Raw genomic sequence first — 17,853 nt, forward strand, 5'->3', positions numbered from 1 at the left:
GAGACACACCACTCCCAGTACAGTAAGAGGATCCTGTCTCCAGTCCCATGATAGTTTAGTCCTTTCTCTTCCTCTCACGTGAGGACACGTGAGGGCATTGCTGTCAAATCCTCATCAGAATTGTCTCTGATGAACACATGTCCTAAAAAAGAAACAGTTTCCTGGACAATTAACGTGGACATTTGTGTGTTTTAAATTAGGTGACTTTTGCATAGACACACAAGTGCAGGGCAAAAATTAAAGCAGTCTATTTAAACCCCCAGAAATCAAACACCACCAGACAGGACGTGATTTAGTGACAAGGAGAGATGAGATGGGAGAGGGAGTGTGAGTGTGAAGAGAGAAGGATCATGTTGATCAGGAACGAAGAAGGCCGTCTTCATGTTGTTGACATAGACTCCATGGAGATGAGGATGTGTCTCGTCTCAGGGACTGCTCCTGTAGGTGAATGAAACAGGACCAAATGTTTAGTCGAGTTGACTGTGCGACAGCTGACAGGGGTGAGGCTCAGGCAGTAGGCTGCCCAGGGTACAGAAGCTGGTAGGAGATCCAGTGTTAGAATCCTGGTGGGCCTCAACGCTCCACATCTCAGTGATGTAGGTGGGAGTCCTTGTGGGATTTTCCCCAGGATGTACATGTGGGGAAACTTTCCCACTGGGGACTGATTCTAGGAGTAATGGTTTTGGAATGCATGTTCATTGGAATGGTTCATCTAAAGATGGTTTAAATTCTCTGTTTTAAAGTTTGCATTTTCTGAATTAATCTCTTCTCCTAATTCCAAAAGGTTTGTCTTTTGGGTCTTCAAGAGTTAACTGTTTAACTTTAATTTTATTTTGAAGTAGAGTTGATTAACAATGTTGTATTGGTTTCAAGTGTATAGCAAAGTGATTGATTTATACATACAGATATGAATATCTGGGTTTTTTTAGGTTCTTTTCCCATTTAGGTTTTTACACTGCTGCACATAGTTCTCTGCATTTTACAGGAATATCTTTTTGTCTATCCTTCCTGTATATAATATTCTGCATCTGCTAATCTCAAACTCCTAACCCTTCTCTTAACTAAATTCCTCCCCCTTTGCAACCACAGGTTTGTTCTCTACGTCTGTGAGTGTGTTTCTGTTTTGAAAATAACCTCCTCCAAGTCTTAGTTTAGATTCCACTTATAAGTGATATATATTATTTTTGTCTTTGTCTTTGTGGCTTATATCATTTAGTATGACAGTCTCTAGGCCCATGCACGTAGCTGCAAATGCCATGATCTCATTCATTTTTATGGCTGAGTAACAATCCATTGAATGTTTTCAGCATGTCTTTTTTTTTTTCAATCATATTCACCTGCAAGCTGGTGTTTTTCTTTGCCTCTTTTCTTTCATTTTTTTCTCAACAGAAATAAAGCCACACCTTAGCCTAGATCAGTGTCATCTTCTGAGGCTGTCTTACTTAAGAAAGCTTAAAGGTCCCACTAAAAGAAATCACCTTGTGAAGGGGAATACAATTACAATGCTTATTTCAGACAGTGCAGTTGGAATGGCTTTACTGGTTTTGTCAGAATCATGTGAGATTAAAAACTAATCTTTCAGGAAAGGTGAACTGTCTTTAATCGTGGCTCTCCTTGAGAAGGGACGTGTATGGACAACCACGAGGTCAGGACTAACAGGAACACTAAGTTTCCACCAACTTGTAGTGATTCCTGCTTCTCTCTGATGAGTCTGGTATGCAAGATTCCTGCAGGTTGACATGCTCGCACCAAAGATGCTCAGCATTAATCAACAAACCAGTTTGCAATTTAATACGGCTCCAGACAAGAGAGATTACCTAATGTAACAAAGTTCTCTAGTGACAGAATGTAAGTTATTGGGGCAAAAAATTACCTGCAAAATTTGGCATGTATGAATTTGGCAGTAGTGGTAAAGAACCAACCTGCCCACGCAGAAGATGTAAGAGACGTTAGTTCAATCCCTGGGTCGGGAAGATCTCTTGGAGAAGGAAATGGCAACCCATTCTAACATTGTTGCCTGGAGAATCCCATGGACAGAGGCGCCTATCGGGCCAAAGTGCATGGGGTTGCTGAGAGTCAGACAGGACTGGAGAGACTTGTTGGACATTAAGAATGAAATAACAGTGTGTCCTTTTTTACTTATTTGGTGGGGCAGCATTAATAATGGACCATGTTTACTTACAAAAGTGTCTGTATCCATGTCACTTTTGTTCACTCCTCTGGACAGTCATCTGTGGGAAAACAAGATGGGAGAAATAAAAGAGCCACCAATTATTACCATTCCACAGTATTTCTACAGTTTCTTTCTTTCTTTTTTTTAAGTAATGTATTTTATAAGAGATTAATTTTGGGAGAAGAAATTTTAAATAAGTTGATTTTTCATGATATTTACATATTTACAATTTACAGGCAAATGATATAGTCAGAAAAAATATATAATTTCATTACCATTATCGATGAAATTCACAATATTTTCTTCTGGAATCCCTTTGTCTCTTGTCTCCTCTTTGAACCTCTCAAAGTCACTGTCTGAAATCTCATCATCTGTGCCTGTTAATCAGTGTACAAAAAAGGACAGTGTTGTCTCTTAGAACCCACAGAAATGTCTGAATATACACAATAAGAAATTGAATGTGTCAATCAGATCCTCACTTGTATGATTTAAGACAGCCTCAAACAGTTTCCATGTTCCATGACACAGACATCTGCCATCCTAAGAATTAATTTCCATCCAATTCTGTAATTAAACCTCTGCCTCTGTCAGCAGGAGGAACCCAGAGACTTGTAGTTGCTCCATGAATTTGGGACTCAACCCATCCCAGTAGGCAACTGACTTGCTTCTTCATCAACTTCCCACAACCTGTATCTGACACTCCTGTCTTGTTCTGGACCCAAATTATTAGGAAACAGGGTTCCCCCCTTACAGGGACCTGTTTACCCCATCACATACCATGTGGGAGACAATTTAGCCTTTAACCCATTATTCCACCCAATTGTTTTTCTGAAATAGATATCTACTGTCTCAACAGCACACACCTCAGTGCTTCTATGAGGTCATTTGGGGTCATGTCACTGTTCATAGGAACAATGCATTGTGATAACAAAATAGGATGAAGATTTATATGTTTTTGTTCCAAGGGTTAGAATATATGGGAAAACTGGTATAAAATGACATCATTCATGTCAGCCTCATTATAGCCATGGCTTGAGATTAGTTGATATATTAAAAAAAAAAACTGTAAATTTCAGTTCAGTTCAGTTCAGTCTCTCAGTCATGCCGCTTGTGTGACCCCATGAACCGCAGCATGCCAGTCTTCCCTGTCCATCACCAACTCCTGGAGTTCACACAAACTCATGTCCATTGAGTCAGTGATGCCATCCAACCATCTCATCCTCTGTCGTCCCCTTCTCCTCCTGCCCTCAGTCTTTCCCAGCATCAGGATCTTTTCCAATGAGTCAGCTCTTCACATCAGGTGGCCAAAGTACTGGAGTTTCAGCTTCAGCATCAGTCCTTCCAATGAACACCCAGGACTGACCTCCTTTAGGATGAACTGGTTGGATCTCCTTGCAGTCCAAGGGACTCTCAAGAGTCTTCTCCAACACCATAGTTCAAAAGCATCAATTCTTCAGTGCTCAGCTTTCTTTACAGTCCAACTCTCACATCCATACATGACTACTGGAAAACCATAGCCTTGACTAGACAGACCTTTGTGGACAAAGTAATGTCTCTGCTTTTTAATATGCTGTCTAGGTTGGTCAAACTTTCCTTCCAAGGAGTAAGCGTCTTTTAATTTCATGGCTGCAATCACCATCTGCAGTGATTTTTGAGCCCCCCAAAAATAAAGTCAGCCACTGTTTCCATTGTTTCCCCATCTATTTGCCATGAAGTGATGAGACCGGATGCCATGATCTTAGTTTTCTGAATGTTGAGCTTTAAGTCAAAATTTTCACTCTCCTCTTTCTGTAAAATCACTGTGAAAGTAATTTTTTTTTAATTTGAACAGGCGGAGATTATTTTCAAATGCTTGAGAATTATTTTTATCCCCTGTTTCTTGGTGGATTACCTTCCAGTATCCTTACCTCAGTGAACATAAATATGCAGCTCTTGTACACTGAATAGTGAATATTGTCAGCACCTCCTGGTTTTCTGAATGAAACTACTGACAGTGGACATGTTGCATGACAATGGCAATGGGATATTAGGATGCCAAGTGAAGTGTGAAAGTCACTCAGTCGTGTCTGACTCTTTGTGACCCCATGGACTATATGGTCCATGGAATTCTCTAGGCCAGAATACTGGAGTGGGTAGCCTTTCCCTTCTCCAGGGGATCTTCCCAACCCAGGGATTGAACCCAGGTCTCCTGCATTGCAAGTGGATTCACTATCAGCTGAGCCACAAGGGATGCCTCATACCAATTATTCCAATTAAATCTGTCTCGTTTCCTTCTTCATCCACGTTGATGACATATCCTATTACAGAGTTATGGGACACATGAAGAGGTCGACCTTCATTTTGACCCGCATCTGTGAGAGAGAAAAGATACATATATACAACCCAGTGTTCATTTGTTTTCAGTGAGATGTGGTGCGACAGAGTTAGGGCATTAAGAAAGGTCTGTGCTGTACTGATTTGTGTCTGACTGCATAGGTACACTGATTCTACCGTGGTTATGGCAGCAAGGAAAGCAGGCCAGACTTTCCCTCATTCCCACGTTTTCCTGGTTAACCAGTCACTCCTTGCTGTCTTACTTAGATGCTTTCTAGAACCTGTGTCCTAAGGAACCCAAGCAATGTACTTTTAGTTTACTTCATGTTTTAATTAATTTTTGGTTACTCTGAGTCTTCATCACTGTCTGCAGTCTTTCTCTACTTGTGTGGACTCTGGGGCCACTCTCTAGCTGTGGTCCAGGGACTGCTCACTGCAGCCACTTCTGTCTCTTGGAGCACAGACTCTGGGCTGCGTGGGCTCAGTGGCCATAGCCTGTGGGCTCTTGAGTGCCGGCTCAGTAGTTGTGTCTCATGAGCTTAGTTTCCCCACAGCATGTGGGATCTTCCAGAACCAGGGAGTGAACCTATGTCTCCTGAACCTGCAGGCAGATTCTTACCCACTGGATCACCAGGGAAGCCCCTTACAGTGTTTTCAACAGTGGGAGCCTCTTTTTCAAACCTCAATTCAAAACTTGTTTGTATTTCTGTTAACCCAGCCGTGGAGTTGATCTCTCTTGACCAAAATGAACTTACCATTCACAAGCTTGCATTCCTGAGAGCCGAGCTCGTGCCAGGCAATGTTTGAACACTTTATGTTAATTACTGCATTTTCACTGTCCCTCAGTCTGGGCTATGAGAAAGAGCCATGGCCATAGACATTGCCGTGAAGACAGCTTACCTACTGGGACATGCAGGCAGTGAGCATCTCATGGTGAGCTCCCACGCCACCTGGAGGGCTGGCCGTCCCCTCTGCCCTGCCTGACCACTCTGCCCCTTGCGTCTGGACAAGAAGGAACTCTGACCCACTGTATGTCACATCTAAATCCTCTATATCCGTTCTCTCTCTCCTGGCTTCCATCACACTCGATTGGAATCACTCAGCAAGATGGGGCGTAAAACCAACCAGCTGTGTTTCTGAAACATGGACACACTACTTACTGCTCATTGTTTGAAACACTGAAAATTCTTAGTGTGCTTGAAAAAAAAGAAGCCAAAGCAGTTTCCCATCTCATAGTCCCAAGAAGCGTACTCAACTTTCCTAACGCCACAGTGAGTCCAGGAAACTTGGGTCACACTGGGAAATTTTCAGTTATGTACAGATGTGACAGTTGGATGATAAAGAAGCCTGCATGCCAAAGGATTGATGTTTTCAAACTGTGGTCCTACAGAAGATTCTTGAGCATTCCCGGAGAGCAAGGAGATCAAACCCATCAATCCTAGAGGAAATCAACCCTGAATATTCATTGGAAGGACCGATGCTAAAGTTGAAGCTCCAATCATTTGGCCACTTGATGCAAAAGCCAGCTCATTGGAAAAGACTGTGATGCTGGGAAAGATTGAGGGCAGGAGGATAAGGGGGTGACAGAGATGAGATGGTTGGATGGCATCACCAACTCAATGGACATGAATTTGAGCAAACTCCAGGACATAGTAAAGGACAGGAAGGCCTGGAGTGCTGCCATCCGTGGCATTGCAGACAGTCAGACATGATGAAGCAACTTAGCAACAAACACAAATTCAGGTCCTCAGATTATCAGTGACTCCCTGTGGTTGAGCATGACATCACAAACGTGACCACTGCAGCATCACTGAATTCTCTGTGAAGGCAATGTAGGCAATAGGACGGTGAGAGTAATTTTACCTTCCGGATGTCAGGTCTCTATCAAGGCCACTGGTCGTGCTATGCTTGAGGTGGGTACACCTCACAGCACCTAAAACAAAGCTAGGGAACGGCACTTGCAAGAGACCTTAAAGGTCTGCTCTTCTCTCTCCCATCTTTAGTCACTCTGTAAGAAACCCGGCTAAAAGGGATTACAAGAGTGGAGAAAAATAAAGACAGTGGAGGCATTCATGTTTCAGCCAAAGGAAAAAATAATACAGGAATAAGAAAATGAAAGCATCCTTAAAAATAAAAAAATAGAACATTAGAAGTTATGGAAGAAAGGGTGGCAAAATGTTTCAGGCATAAATTTTACTTCTTTGCGCTCATAGCCACTGTGCCACTGGTCAGTTTAGGCAGGGTTGCGATCACATCAGTTCAGTTCAGTCGTTCAGTCGTGTCTGACGTTGCAATCACATAGTCATGTTTTTAAATGTTAATCAAATGTGGATCTCTTGCATGTGACGTCTCTTCGGTCGTGTCCAGCTCTTTGTGACGCTGTGGACTGTAGCCCTCCAGGCTCCTCTGTCCAAGGAATTCTCCAGGCAAGATTACTGGAGTGAGTTGCCATGCCCTCCTCCAGGGGAATCTTCCCAACCTGGGGATCAAAGCCGTATCTCTTCTGTCTCTTGCGTTGTCAGCTAGGTGGTTTACCACTAGCGCCACCTGGGAAGCCTGTACCTCTTAGGCCATTAATGTACCTCAAGGGCCATTTAAAATCAAGAATGATGTTTAGAGTCCTCATAAAGAACTTAGGAATGTCAATGCTAGCCAGCATTCCCATTGCTTTGAACAGAAGCCGATGTTATGATTGAAGTCAGGATGATTTTGTTGGATTTAAATTCTTCCATTGTAATTGTAAGGATTAGGATCTTTTATGATTGTTTTTAAAAAGTAAATGACACTGATGTGCAAACTCAAGATAAACCCTTGAGATGCCATTGCATAGACTGTTGTGAATTATCTGTGAGAACCCTATGGAATACGAATTCTACACCTGTGCTTAGATTCCTTTTGGTCACTCAGTTGCTAAATCATGTCCGAATCTTTGCAACTCCATGGACACTAGCACACCAGGCGCCTCTGTCCTTCACTATCTCCCAGAGTTTGTCAAATTCATGTCTTTTGATATGGTGATGCTGTCTATCCATCTCATCCTCTATTGCCCTCTTTCTCCTTTTGCCTTCAATCTTTCCCAGCATCAGGGTCTTTTACACTGAATGGGCTCTTCCAATGAGGTGGTCAAAGCATTGGAGCTTCAGCATCAGTCCTTCCAATGAATATTTAGCATTGATTTCCTTTAGGATTGGTTGGTTTGGTCTCCTTGAAGTCCAAGGGACTCTCAAGAGTTTTCTCCAACACCACAGTTCGAAAGCATCAATTCTTTGGTGCTCAGCCTTCTTTATGGAGCAACTCACTTCTGTTCATGACTACAGGAAAAACCATCACCACTTTGACGATACAGACCTTTGTTGGCAAAGTGATGTCTGTGCCTTTTAATACACTGTCTAGAATTGTCATTGCTTGTCTTCCAAGGAGCAAGTGTCTTTTAACTTCATGGCTGCAGTCAGTGTCTGCAATGATTTTTGAGCCCAAGAAAATGAAAACTGTCACTGCTTACACTTTTTCTATTTGTCATGAAGTAATAGTACTGGATGACACCACCCTTATGGCAGAAAGTGAAGAAGAACTAAAGAGCCTCTTGATGAAAGTGAAAGAGGAGAGTGAAAAAGTTGGCTTAAAGCTCAATATTCAGAAAACTAAGATCATGGCATCCAGTCCCATCACTTCATGGCAAATAGATGGGGAAACAGTGGAAACAGTGGCTGACTTTATTTTGGGGGGCTCCAAAATCACTGCAGATGGTGATTGCAGCCATGAAATTAAAAGACACTTACTCCTTGGAAGTTGTGACCAACCTAGACAGCATATTAAAAAGTAGAGACATTATTTTGTCAACAAAGGTCCATCTAGTCAATTTTTTCCCAGTAGTCATGTGTGGATGTGAGAATTGGACTGTAAAGAAAGCTGAGTGCCAAGGAATGGATACTTTTGAACTGTTGTATTGGAGAAAACTCTTGAGAATCCCTTGGACTGCAAGGAGATCCAAACAGTCCATCCTAAAGGATCAGTCCTGAGTGTTTATTGGAAGAACTGATTCAACATCAGTTCTTCCAATACTTTGGCCACCTCATGCGAAGGCCACCTCACCCTGATGCTGGGAGGGATTGGGGGCAGGAGGAGAAGGGGACGACAGAGGATGAGATGGCTGGATGGCATCACTGATTCAATGGACATGAGTTTGGGTGGACTCTGGGAGTTGGTGATGGACAGGGAGGCCTGGCGTGCTGTGGTTCATGGGGTCGCAAAGAGTCGGACATGACTGAGTGACTGAACTGAATAGTACTGGATGCCCTGATCTTAGTTTTGAATGTTGAGTTCTAAGACACATTTTTCACTCTCTTTCACCCTCATGAAAAGGCTCTTCTGTTCCTCTTCGCTTTCTGTTATAAGTGTGGTGTCAGCTGCATATCTGATGTTACTGACATTTCTCTCAGCAATCTTGATTCCAGCTTGTGCTTCATCCAGCCTGGCATTTCACATGATGTACCCTGAATATAAGTTAAATAAGCAGGGTGATAGTATATAGCCTTGACATACACCTTCCTCAATATTGAAACAGTCCGTTGTTCCATGTCTGGTTCTCACTGTTGCTTCTTTTCCTGCATACAGGTTTCTCAGGAAGCAAGTAAGGCCATCTGGTATTCCCATCTCTTATATAATTTTCCACAGTTTCTTGTGATTCACCATGAGGTTTTAGCATATTCAGTGGAGCAGATATTTTTCTCGAATTCCCTTGTTTTCTGCACGATCCAGGGAATGATGGCAATTTGATCTCTTGTCACTCTGCCTGTCCAAGACCCAGATTGTGCTTTTGGAACTTCATGGTTCACTTACTTCTGAGGCTTAGCTTGAAGGATTTTGAGAGTTACCATACTAGCATGGAAACAAGTGCAATTATATAGTAGTTGGGACAGAGTTTGGCATTGCCCTTCTTTGGAATTGGAATGAAACATGACCTTTTCCAGTTCTGTGACCTCTGCTGAGTTTTCCAAGTTTGCTGACATAATGAGTACAGCATTTTAACAGCATCATGGTTTAGGATTTGAAATAAGTCAGCTTGAGTTTTGTCACCTCCCCTAGCCTTGTTTAGAGTAATGCTTCCTAAGGCCCACTTGACTTAACACTCTGGGATGTCTGGCTCTAGTCTTGGTGAGCAACACTCAGGTGTGTGGAGATGTTCCAGCCTAATTGTTAGTAGGAGTAGAATTCAGGTGTATGGAGCTACTGAAGAAAGCTGAGATCAAGGTTTCCACCCAGACATACGCTCACCAATGAAATGCCCATACTCACATTCAGAGGTATAAGTGACATTTTGTTGCGCTTGTGCTGTGATATGTTTTTTTATGCATTCTCCATTTGACCTTAGAAACAAAACATATTCAAGTTAGTTGACTAAAGTAAGAATTTGATGCATATTAGGATTCTCTTTGTATCACAGCCGGGAATGTGTGTCAGGCATCACCTTAGTGTCTGTGAAAAATGTGACCTTCAAAAGAGAAGGAATGTGTTGTTTAAGATCCACTAGCTATCAAGTGACAGGCATGGTTTGTACACACATTCAATCTGACTAGTAGTTCCAAAGATAAACTTCAAATGCAAAACACGTCATGTGGAAAGCCAATACCTTGGAGAAATCTAGAATTTTAGGGAAAACAAAAACAAGAAAATGAACAACTCTTTCTTGGGTATAGTTTCTGAAAACTGAGAGGCATAGCCATCATCTCAGGCCTTGGGGCTTCTCAAAACCCTGGCAGTGATTCATTAGAGAATACGACAGTCAAATATCACAAAAAGTCAGAGGAAAGATGGTTACCTTTCTCAAAACACACACTCTTCTTTCATCGCAATTCCAGAAGAGGATTAAACATCGAAAGACACATGTATGTATACATGCACATGACACATATACACACATGATCAAACATGCAAGAACACAGGTGTACTTACATAATATGCTTGCATGACATAAGGAAATTTTATATATATATATATGTATATATATATATATATATAAATAATACATGATAAATGTATATTTTCACCGATACAACAGAAAAGTTTGGGTGACTTTTTATGGGTCCTCTCTGCCTGTATGTGAAAAAAGGTATTATTTGGCACATAGTACATGTGGACGCAAAACAAATATTAAAGAGCAAGACAAATTGGATTAATTTTTGAGTGGACACCTCGGGAAAGAGCGTCCACAATGCATTGAGCTCACTCTTCTTAGTCATTGGGCACATGTGTTGAAGTTACTGGAAACAGCATAACATGGGAACAAAATAATTTTCCAATAACTGCAAACCTTTATCTATGCAAACACGTCCTGTCAATTGGCTTGAAAAACATGACTCCTTGCATACGCAGACGCTGAGATACACTTTTAAAGCATTGTGCTCAGTGGTAGATACCAGGGTAAATGAGGCAGGGTGCCTAATTTTGTCATCTGAAGTTTCAGAAGAGGTGAGATTAAGCAAATTAGTTCTTGCCTACTGCCCAAAGGGGGTAGACATTTAATGATAAGTGAAAAAAAGCAATAATGGTGGAGAAATTTTAGACCTTTAAAAAAAATGTTTATTTTTTTTCTATGCTGGGTCATCATTGCTGCTCTAGTTGTGGAAGCAAGGGCTTCTCTGGTTGCAGTGCCTAGGCCTCTCAGTGAGGTGGTTTTATTGTTGTGGAGCACGTGTTCTAAAACACAGGTTCAGTAGTTGTGGCACACATGCATGGATTCTCCCCAGTATGTGGGATCTTCCCAGACCAGGGGCTGAACCCTTGTCTCCTGCGTGGACAGGTGGATTCTTAACCACTGAGCCAGCAGGGAAGCCCAGAGTTTTATATTTTGGCGGTGGGGATGGTGAAACACTTCTGCACATGTGAAAGCTCACTGAACTGTGCCCTCCACAAAGGTGCAGATAATTCCACATGAATACACATCAGTAAAGACTGATTGCAGAAAGGGTGGCCGCATGAAAGCTTAAATATAGGGCACAATAACTGTAAAAACAGCATAGGGCAATAATAAGTTTTCTTTTAAAAAATTAGTGAAAAGAGACAAGTGTGTCTTCTGGGATAGAACGTGCGTGTGTGTGTGTGTGTGTGTGTGTGTGTGTAAGTCTGTTTCTGTATGTGTGGTTGTACTTTGATTGTATGTATACTCTCCTGGCTCAGATGATAAAGAATCTGCCTGCAATGCAGGAGACCTGAGTTCAATACCTGGGTCAGGAAGATTCCCTGGACAATGGAATGACCACCCACTCCAGGATTCTTTCCTGGAGAATTCTAGGAACAGAATAGCCTGGGGCTACACTGCCTATGGGGTCACAAAGAGTCAGAAATGCCTGAATGACCAACATGCATTCCATACTATGACATATATACATATATATTATATAAGCAGCTATATATATGTGTGTATGAACCAATATCTCTAAGCATAAAACTTTTACTTGTCTTTTTCTTGATGTTTGTATTCCTCAAAATGCATGTCTAAGTTTGCATCCTTTTTATGGAGAATAAGTGCTCAGCAAACTTGCGTTGGTTTCTGCCATACTTGCATGCTCTCAATGAACCAACTGCAGTGCAATGGACATTCCATGAATGGTACTTAGGACAATGTGTGTGCTCCGTACCTCAGCCGTGTCCACTCTTTGTGACCCCATGGACTGTAGCCTTCCAGACTCCTCTGTCCACAGGATTCTCCAGGCAAGAATGCTGGAGTGGGTTGCCATGTCCTCTTCCAGGGGATCTTCCCAACCCAGGGATCAAGCCCATGCCTCTTATATCACCTGCATTAGCAGGTGCCTTCTTTACCCCTAGTACCACCTGAGAAGCTCATTTGGGATGGTCACGGGTTTTGTAAGTTCAGTGGTAATGAAACATCCCATGAGGAAACCCTGCAGGGGAGAGCTCACTGTTTACCCTCCCCCTGCCCTCAGCTTCTGGGCTCAGTGGAAACCGTCTCTTACAAATTCTGCAGGAAGGGGTCAAGCCCTTGGTGGGGACTGTAGGGTTAAAGCACACGAGTCTCTTCCACTGCTGTGTCCATCTTTCCCTTAAGGAGTTGATTCCAGTGGAGCTTCTGGGACCTCTCTCTCTAATCAAAGGCTCCAGGACATTCCTTGGAGGCTCACAAGGAATCTGCCTTCCAGGCCTCAGCACAGAGACCCTGCTCAGACCCACAACTCAGGATGCCTTGCTTCAACATCATTCAGAGAGTTCCCTGCTGATGGGGAAGCCACACCCTCCCTCGGCTCGGAGATTTATATTTGTCTTCCTTCTAGGTTATTTTTACTTACTTGATATAAAAGTCGATGTCTACTGTGTTGTCTGCATTAAACTGAATGTAACGTGCGTAAATGTGAAATGGCCCATTCTCAGTGATCTTCTCAATGTTACTGGCTGCGATGTAATGGGTTCTCCATTCTCCTGAAAACTGAAATCAAAATTCCCATTAAGACTTTAGTCCACATGTGAAATAGATCACCAGTCCAGGTTTGATGCATGAGACAGGGTGCTCAGGGCTGATACACTGGGATAACCCTGGGTGATGGGATGGGGAGGGAGGTGTGAGAGGGCTTCAGGATGGGGAAGACATGTACACCCGTGGCAGATTCATGTCAATGTATGGCAAAAACCACTACAATATTGTAAAGCAATTAGCCTCCAATTAAAATAAATGAATTAATTCTTTTTAAAAAAGAATCTAGTCGATCTCTGTTAATTCTGCCTGACATCATCCCTCACGAGTTTCCCTATCCTTCTACTTGGACAGAAGTTATCTATCTTTATGAACACAGCCTAGGTAGAAAATCATGTGAAAACTCAAGTCAAGTAAAGGAAGAAATTGAGGTATTACTGAGATAGCTTGAGCTGTCTTGTCAAATCCAAGAGCTACATTCAACAGCTGTTTGATCTTCCTTCTCTTTTACAAGAGCAGTAAACATGCATGAAGGCCAGTTAATAGATGGTAGAGATGATTTGAAGACCATACACAGCAGGTATAGAGCCAGTGAATAGAGTGATTTTGAGTTGCAGGGAGGTGACTAGACTTAAGAATCCACATGACCAAACCCCCAAAGGGACACGCACATATACCCCAAGACATCCTCCCAGCTTGCACCATCCCTGGTACCGGTTTGAGAAGTAGCTGAGCTTCACCTTGACCTGCAAAAAGCAGACCAAGGACAAGACTGAACAGCAGAACCTTCATCTTGCTGCTCTTCTTCTGTAGAAGCTGAGGGTGTCCCAGTTGTCAGAGAGGATGTGAAATTCCTGCCACTTTTTTAACCAACATCTGTTGGTATTGGTCATGAGCCAATGTTTGTTCCTTATATGACCAAAGGTACGCGGATGTCATCTTTGGTATCCTGGTTGGCAGGGATAAGCTTTTCTGGCATTCTGGAATTTTAATAATGAGGTTTGTTCTAAGAGAGCTGATGTAGATGTGGACTTTTGACTAAGTAAGTGAGAAATCTTGGTACATGTGATCTTTCAAAGTTAGAAATATTTATTTTTGTCCTGAGACCAAAAATGGAATAAGCTATCCAGGGTACATAGAAGTTGTCTCCCTCTCCTATATTGTTTCCTTAACATGGAGGAGAGCATTTAAAATTTATTATCTAAAAGTAAAGATCGATTGTGTGGGTTAGCCAATGAAAATCTATTTCTTAAGAGACCCTTGGAAAGTCTCCTATTTCTGAGGTGAGGAGCACGTGGGCACAAAGCGTTTATCACCTCTTCCTGCACCAAAGCAGGCTCTTTCCTCCTTATAACCGGGAGGACGATCCGCTCAATTGCCCGTTAACCTCGTCTTAAAAAGGCATGTCAACAATTTATTTTCTTTACTCCCTTTTCAGACACCCTTTACCTATCTAATCTCTAATGTAGTATTTACTCACTGACTCAGTTGTTTCTCTGGGCAAGCACAAAATTGGGACAGTAGTTCTCATAATATTTAGAATTTTGAATGGAGAAAATTTATTACCTCCCTCGATAGTTCTAGTTATTTTCAAGGCCACTTAAAGGACAATAGAATCTGTTTTGCATATTCTTTAATCAAATTTTTACTTATGTTCATCTTCATTGATCATAATTCATCAAATGAATACATTAAAAGATTAATTTTTTTTTTCCTGAGTGTAGAAATGAAGAAGCATGAGCTTCAGGATTATCAAGTCAGCTAAGAGAAAACCCCTTGAGAGCTGACCCAGGACTGGCTATTTCCAGGACAAATCAGAGCTCAGAATCCTTCTACTCCAGTGAAATCAGACCTTTGAGGAGAGCTTCTATCAAGAATATCTTCAGCTCACATCTTCAGTTGATCCTTTCCCTCGGGGCTCACATGGAACTTCAGTATTACCTTTTATTTTCTCTTCATTCTTTTCTTCTGGTTGCAATATCACATTTTTCTCTTTCATGAGCACATTCTTCTGTATAATATCCTGTTGCAGTTTCGGCTGTGAAATCTGTGCAATAGAAGAGTTTCAATACTCAAAATATGATGAATTGATTTCCTCTCTTTGGTCTTTGATCCAGATAATAATTTGCCTTTTTTTTGGGGGGGGGGCTGTTTGTTAATTTTGGCTGCACCAAGAAGTGTATAGATTCTTAGTTCTCCAACCAGGAATAGAACCTGTAGAACCTGTACCCAGTGCAGTGAAAGTGCAGAGTTGTAACTGCTGGACCACCAGGAAAGTCCCTGAATCAGATAATTTCAAGCAGGGATGTGATCCCAGCTAACACCCTTTATTCTCCCATCATCACCCTTCCATCTCTACCTCTGCACTTCGAGCATTTTCAGATTTTTCTTTGGGGTTCCCACCAACATGTGTCCTTGAGAATGTATCCTAACACCATCCCATCTTAGGAAGGCCTTATTATCTTCCAGTAAAGGGGAATTTAAGCATCAGTTACTCTAAGAGTTTATTGCAATATTTGTGATAATCTTGTTGTCTTCCATTCATATCATTCTGTCCTTCCCTCACTGTGTTGTCAAGTTTGTTCTGTATTTCTGTGTCTCCATTCCTTCCCTGCAAGTAACAGGTAGCTGGTGAGAAGTTGCAGTAAATGAGGGAGCCCAGTGAGGTATTTTATGATGACCAAGAATGGCAGGATGGAATGAGCTGAGGGGGCTCACAAGAGACATGATATATGTTCCATTATGGCTGATTTGTATTGTATTATAACATAAACCAAGAGAACATTGTAAAGTAATTCTCCTATTAAAAAATAAAGTAAAAAAAGAGGAAAATTGCCATTCATAAGATAATTCATGCAAAAAAAAATATTGTTTAATATTGCTTTGTACCAAAGGGAAGTCATATGGCCTTTAATACAAACTATTTCATTCAGTTCAGTTGAGTTCAGTTCAGTCTCTCAGTGGTGTCCGACTCTTTGAGACCCCATGAATCACAGCACACCAGGCCTCCCTGTCCATCAGAAACTCCCAGAGCTTACTCAGACTTATGCCCATCAAGTCGGTGATGCTATTGAGCCATCTCATCCTTTGTCATCCCCTTCTCCTCCTGCTCCCAATCCCTCCCAGAATCAGGGTATTTTCCAATGAGTCAACTCTTCTCATGAGGTGACCAAAGTACTGGACTTTCAACTTCAGCATCAGTCCTTCCACTGAACACCTAGGACTGATCTCCTTTAGGATGGACTGGTTGGATCTCCTTGCAGTCCAAGGGACTCTCAAGAGTCTTCTCCAACACCACAGTTCAAAAGAATCAATTTTTTGGCTCTCAGCTTTCTTCATAGTCCAACTGCCACATTCATACATGACTGCTGATAAATAACCTCATGATAAATAAAAAGAAAACTATCTTACACAAATATTTCTCTTGCGACCCCCCTAAAATAATGCTAAGCTATGCCTGGTACATCTTCTTTGTGTTTCCTTCTCAAATTAATTTAGGTTTCTGTAACTTTGAAAACAGTGACTGACTTTATTTGGGGGGCTCCAAAATCATTGTAGATGTTGATTGCAGCTATGAAATTAAAAGAATCTTACTCCTTGGAATGAATGTTATGACCAACCTAGACAGCATATTAAAAAGCAGAGACATTACTTTGTCAACAAAGGTCCATATAGTCAAGGCTGTGTTTTTTCTAGTTGTCATGTATGGATGTGAAAGTTGGACTCTAAAGAAAGCTGAGAGCAGAAGAATTTATGCTTTTGAACTGTGGTGTTGGAGAAGACTCTTGAGACTGCAAGGAGATCCAACCAGTCCATCCTAAAGGAAATCAGTCCTGGGTGTTCACTGGAAGGACTGATGTTGAAGCTGAAACTCCAATACTTTGGCCACCTGATGGGAAGAACTGACTCATTTGAAAAGACCCTGATGTTGGGAAAGATTGAAGGTAGGAGGAGAAGGGGATGACAGAGGATGAGATGGTTAGATGGCATCACCGACTCAATGGACATGAGTTTGGGTAAACTCTGGGAGTTGGTGATGGACAGGGAGGCCTGGTGTGCTGTGGTTCATGGGGTTGCAGAGTCGGACATGACTGAGCGACTGAACTGAACTGAACTGAACTGACTGAACTTTGAGGCCTTTTCATATAGTAAGGGCTTCATAAGGCTTCAAAGCTAGTGGAGGTGATGGAATTCCAGTTCAGCTATTTCAAGTCCGAAAAGATGATGCCGTGAAAGTGCTGCACTCAATATGCCAGCAAATTTGAAAAACTCAGCAGTGGCCACAGGACTGGAAAAGGTCCGTTTTCATTCCAATCCCAAAGAAAATCAATGCCAAAGAATGCGCAAACGACTGCACAATTGCACTCATCTCACACACTAGCAAAGTAGTGCTCAAAACTCTCCAGCCAGACTTCAAAAATAGGTGAACTGTGAACTTCCAGATGTTCAAGCTGGTTTTAGAAAAGGCAGAGGAACCAGAGATCAAATTGCCAACATCCACTGGATCATCAAAAAATGAAGAGAGTTCCAGAAAAATATCTATTTCTGCTTTATTGACTATGCCAAAGCCTTTGTGTGGATCACAACAAACTGTGGAAAATTCTTAAACAGTTGAGAATGTCAGATCACCTGATCCACCTCTTGAGAAATCTGTATGCAGGTCAGGAAGTAACACTTAGAACTGGACATGGAATGACTGACTGGTTCCAAATAGGGAAAGGAGTACATCAAGGCTATATATTATCACCCTGCTTATTTAACTTCTATGCATAGTACAGCACGAGAAACACTGGGCTGCATGAAGCAAAAGCTGGAATCAAGATTGCTGGGAGAAATATCAATTACCTCAAATATACTGAGGACCAGCACCCTTATGGCAGAAAGTGAAGAGGAACTGAAGAGCCTCTTGATGAAAGTGAAAGAGGACAGTGAAAAAGTTGGC

At 41.9% G+C, this 17,853-nt stretch overlaps 1 protein-coding gene across 1 annotated transcript; it reads right to left on the reverse strand.

Annotated features, from left to right (window-relative positions):
- Positions 1 to 224: 224 nt before the first annotated feature.
- LOC110122944 (odorant-binding protein-like) lies at positions 225 to 13,737 on the reverse strand. The gene is made up of 7 exons (XM_070463777.1): positions 13,626 to 13,737; positions 12,790 to 12,926; positions 9,782 to 9,852; positions 4,414 to 4,524; positions 2,449 to 2,550; positions 2,183 to 2,231; positions 225 to 438 (listed from the first exon to the last, which is right to left on the reverse strand). The coding sequence occupies exons 1-6, from the start codon at positions 13,701 to 13,703 to the stop codon at positions 2,212 to 2,214; spliced, it is 519 nt and encodes a 172-aa protein (XP_070319878.1). The 5' UTR covers positions 13,704 to 13,737; the 3' UTR covers positions 225 to 438; positions 2,183 to 2,211.
- Positions 13,738 to 17,853: the final 4,116 nt, after the last annotated feature.

This window comes from Odocoileus virginianus, unplaced genomic scaffold (assembly GCF_023699985.2).
Source record: "Odocoileus virginianus isolate 20LAN1187 ecotype Illinois unplaced genomic scaffold, Ovbor_1.2 Unplaced_Contig_6, whole genome shotgun sequence".
Taxonomy (NCBI): Eukaryota; Metazoa; Chordata; class Mammalia; order Artiodactyla; family Cervidae; genus Odocoileus; species Odocoileus virginianus.

Coding starts and splice junctions, on each gene's coding strand:
- LOC110122944 (XM_070463777.1), bottom strand. CDS start 13,703: ATGAAGGTTCTGCTGTTCAGTCTTGTCCTTGGTCTGCTTTTTGCAGGT. Junction 4,525..9,781: donor TGTCACTTATACCTCTGAAT/GTGAGTATGGGC, acceptor TCTCTCTCACAG/ATGCGGGTCAAAATGAAGGT. Junction 2,551..4,413: donor AGATTTAATTGGAATAATTG/GTATGAGGCATC, acceptor ACTGATTAACAG/GCACAGATGATGAGATTTCA.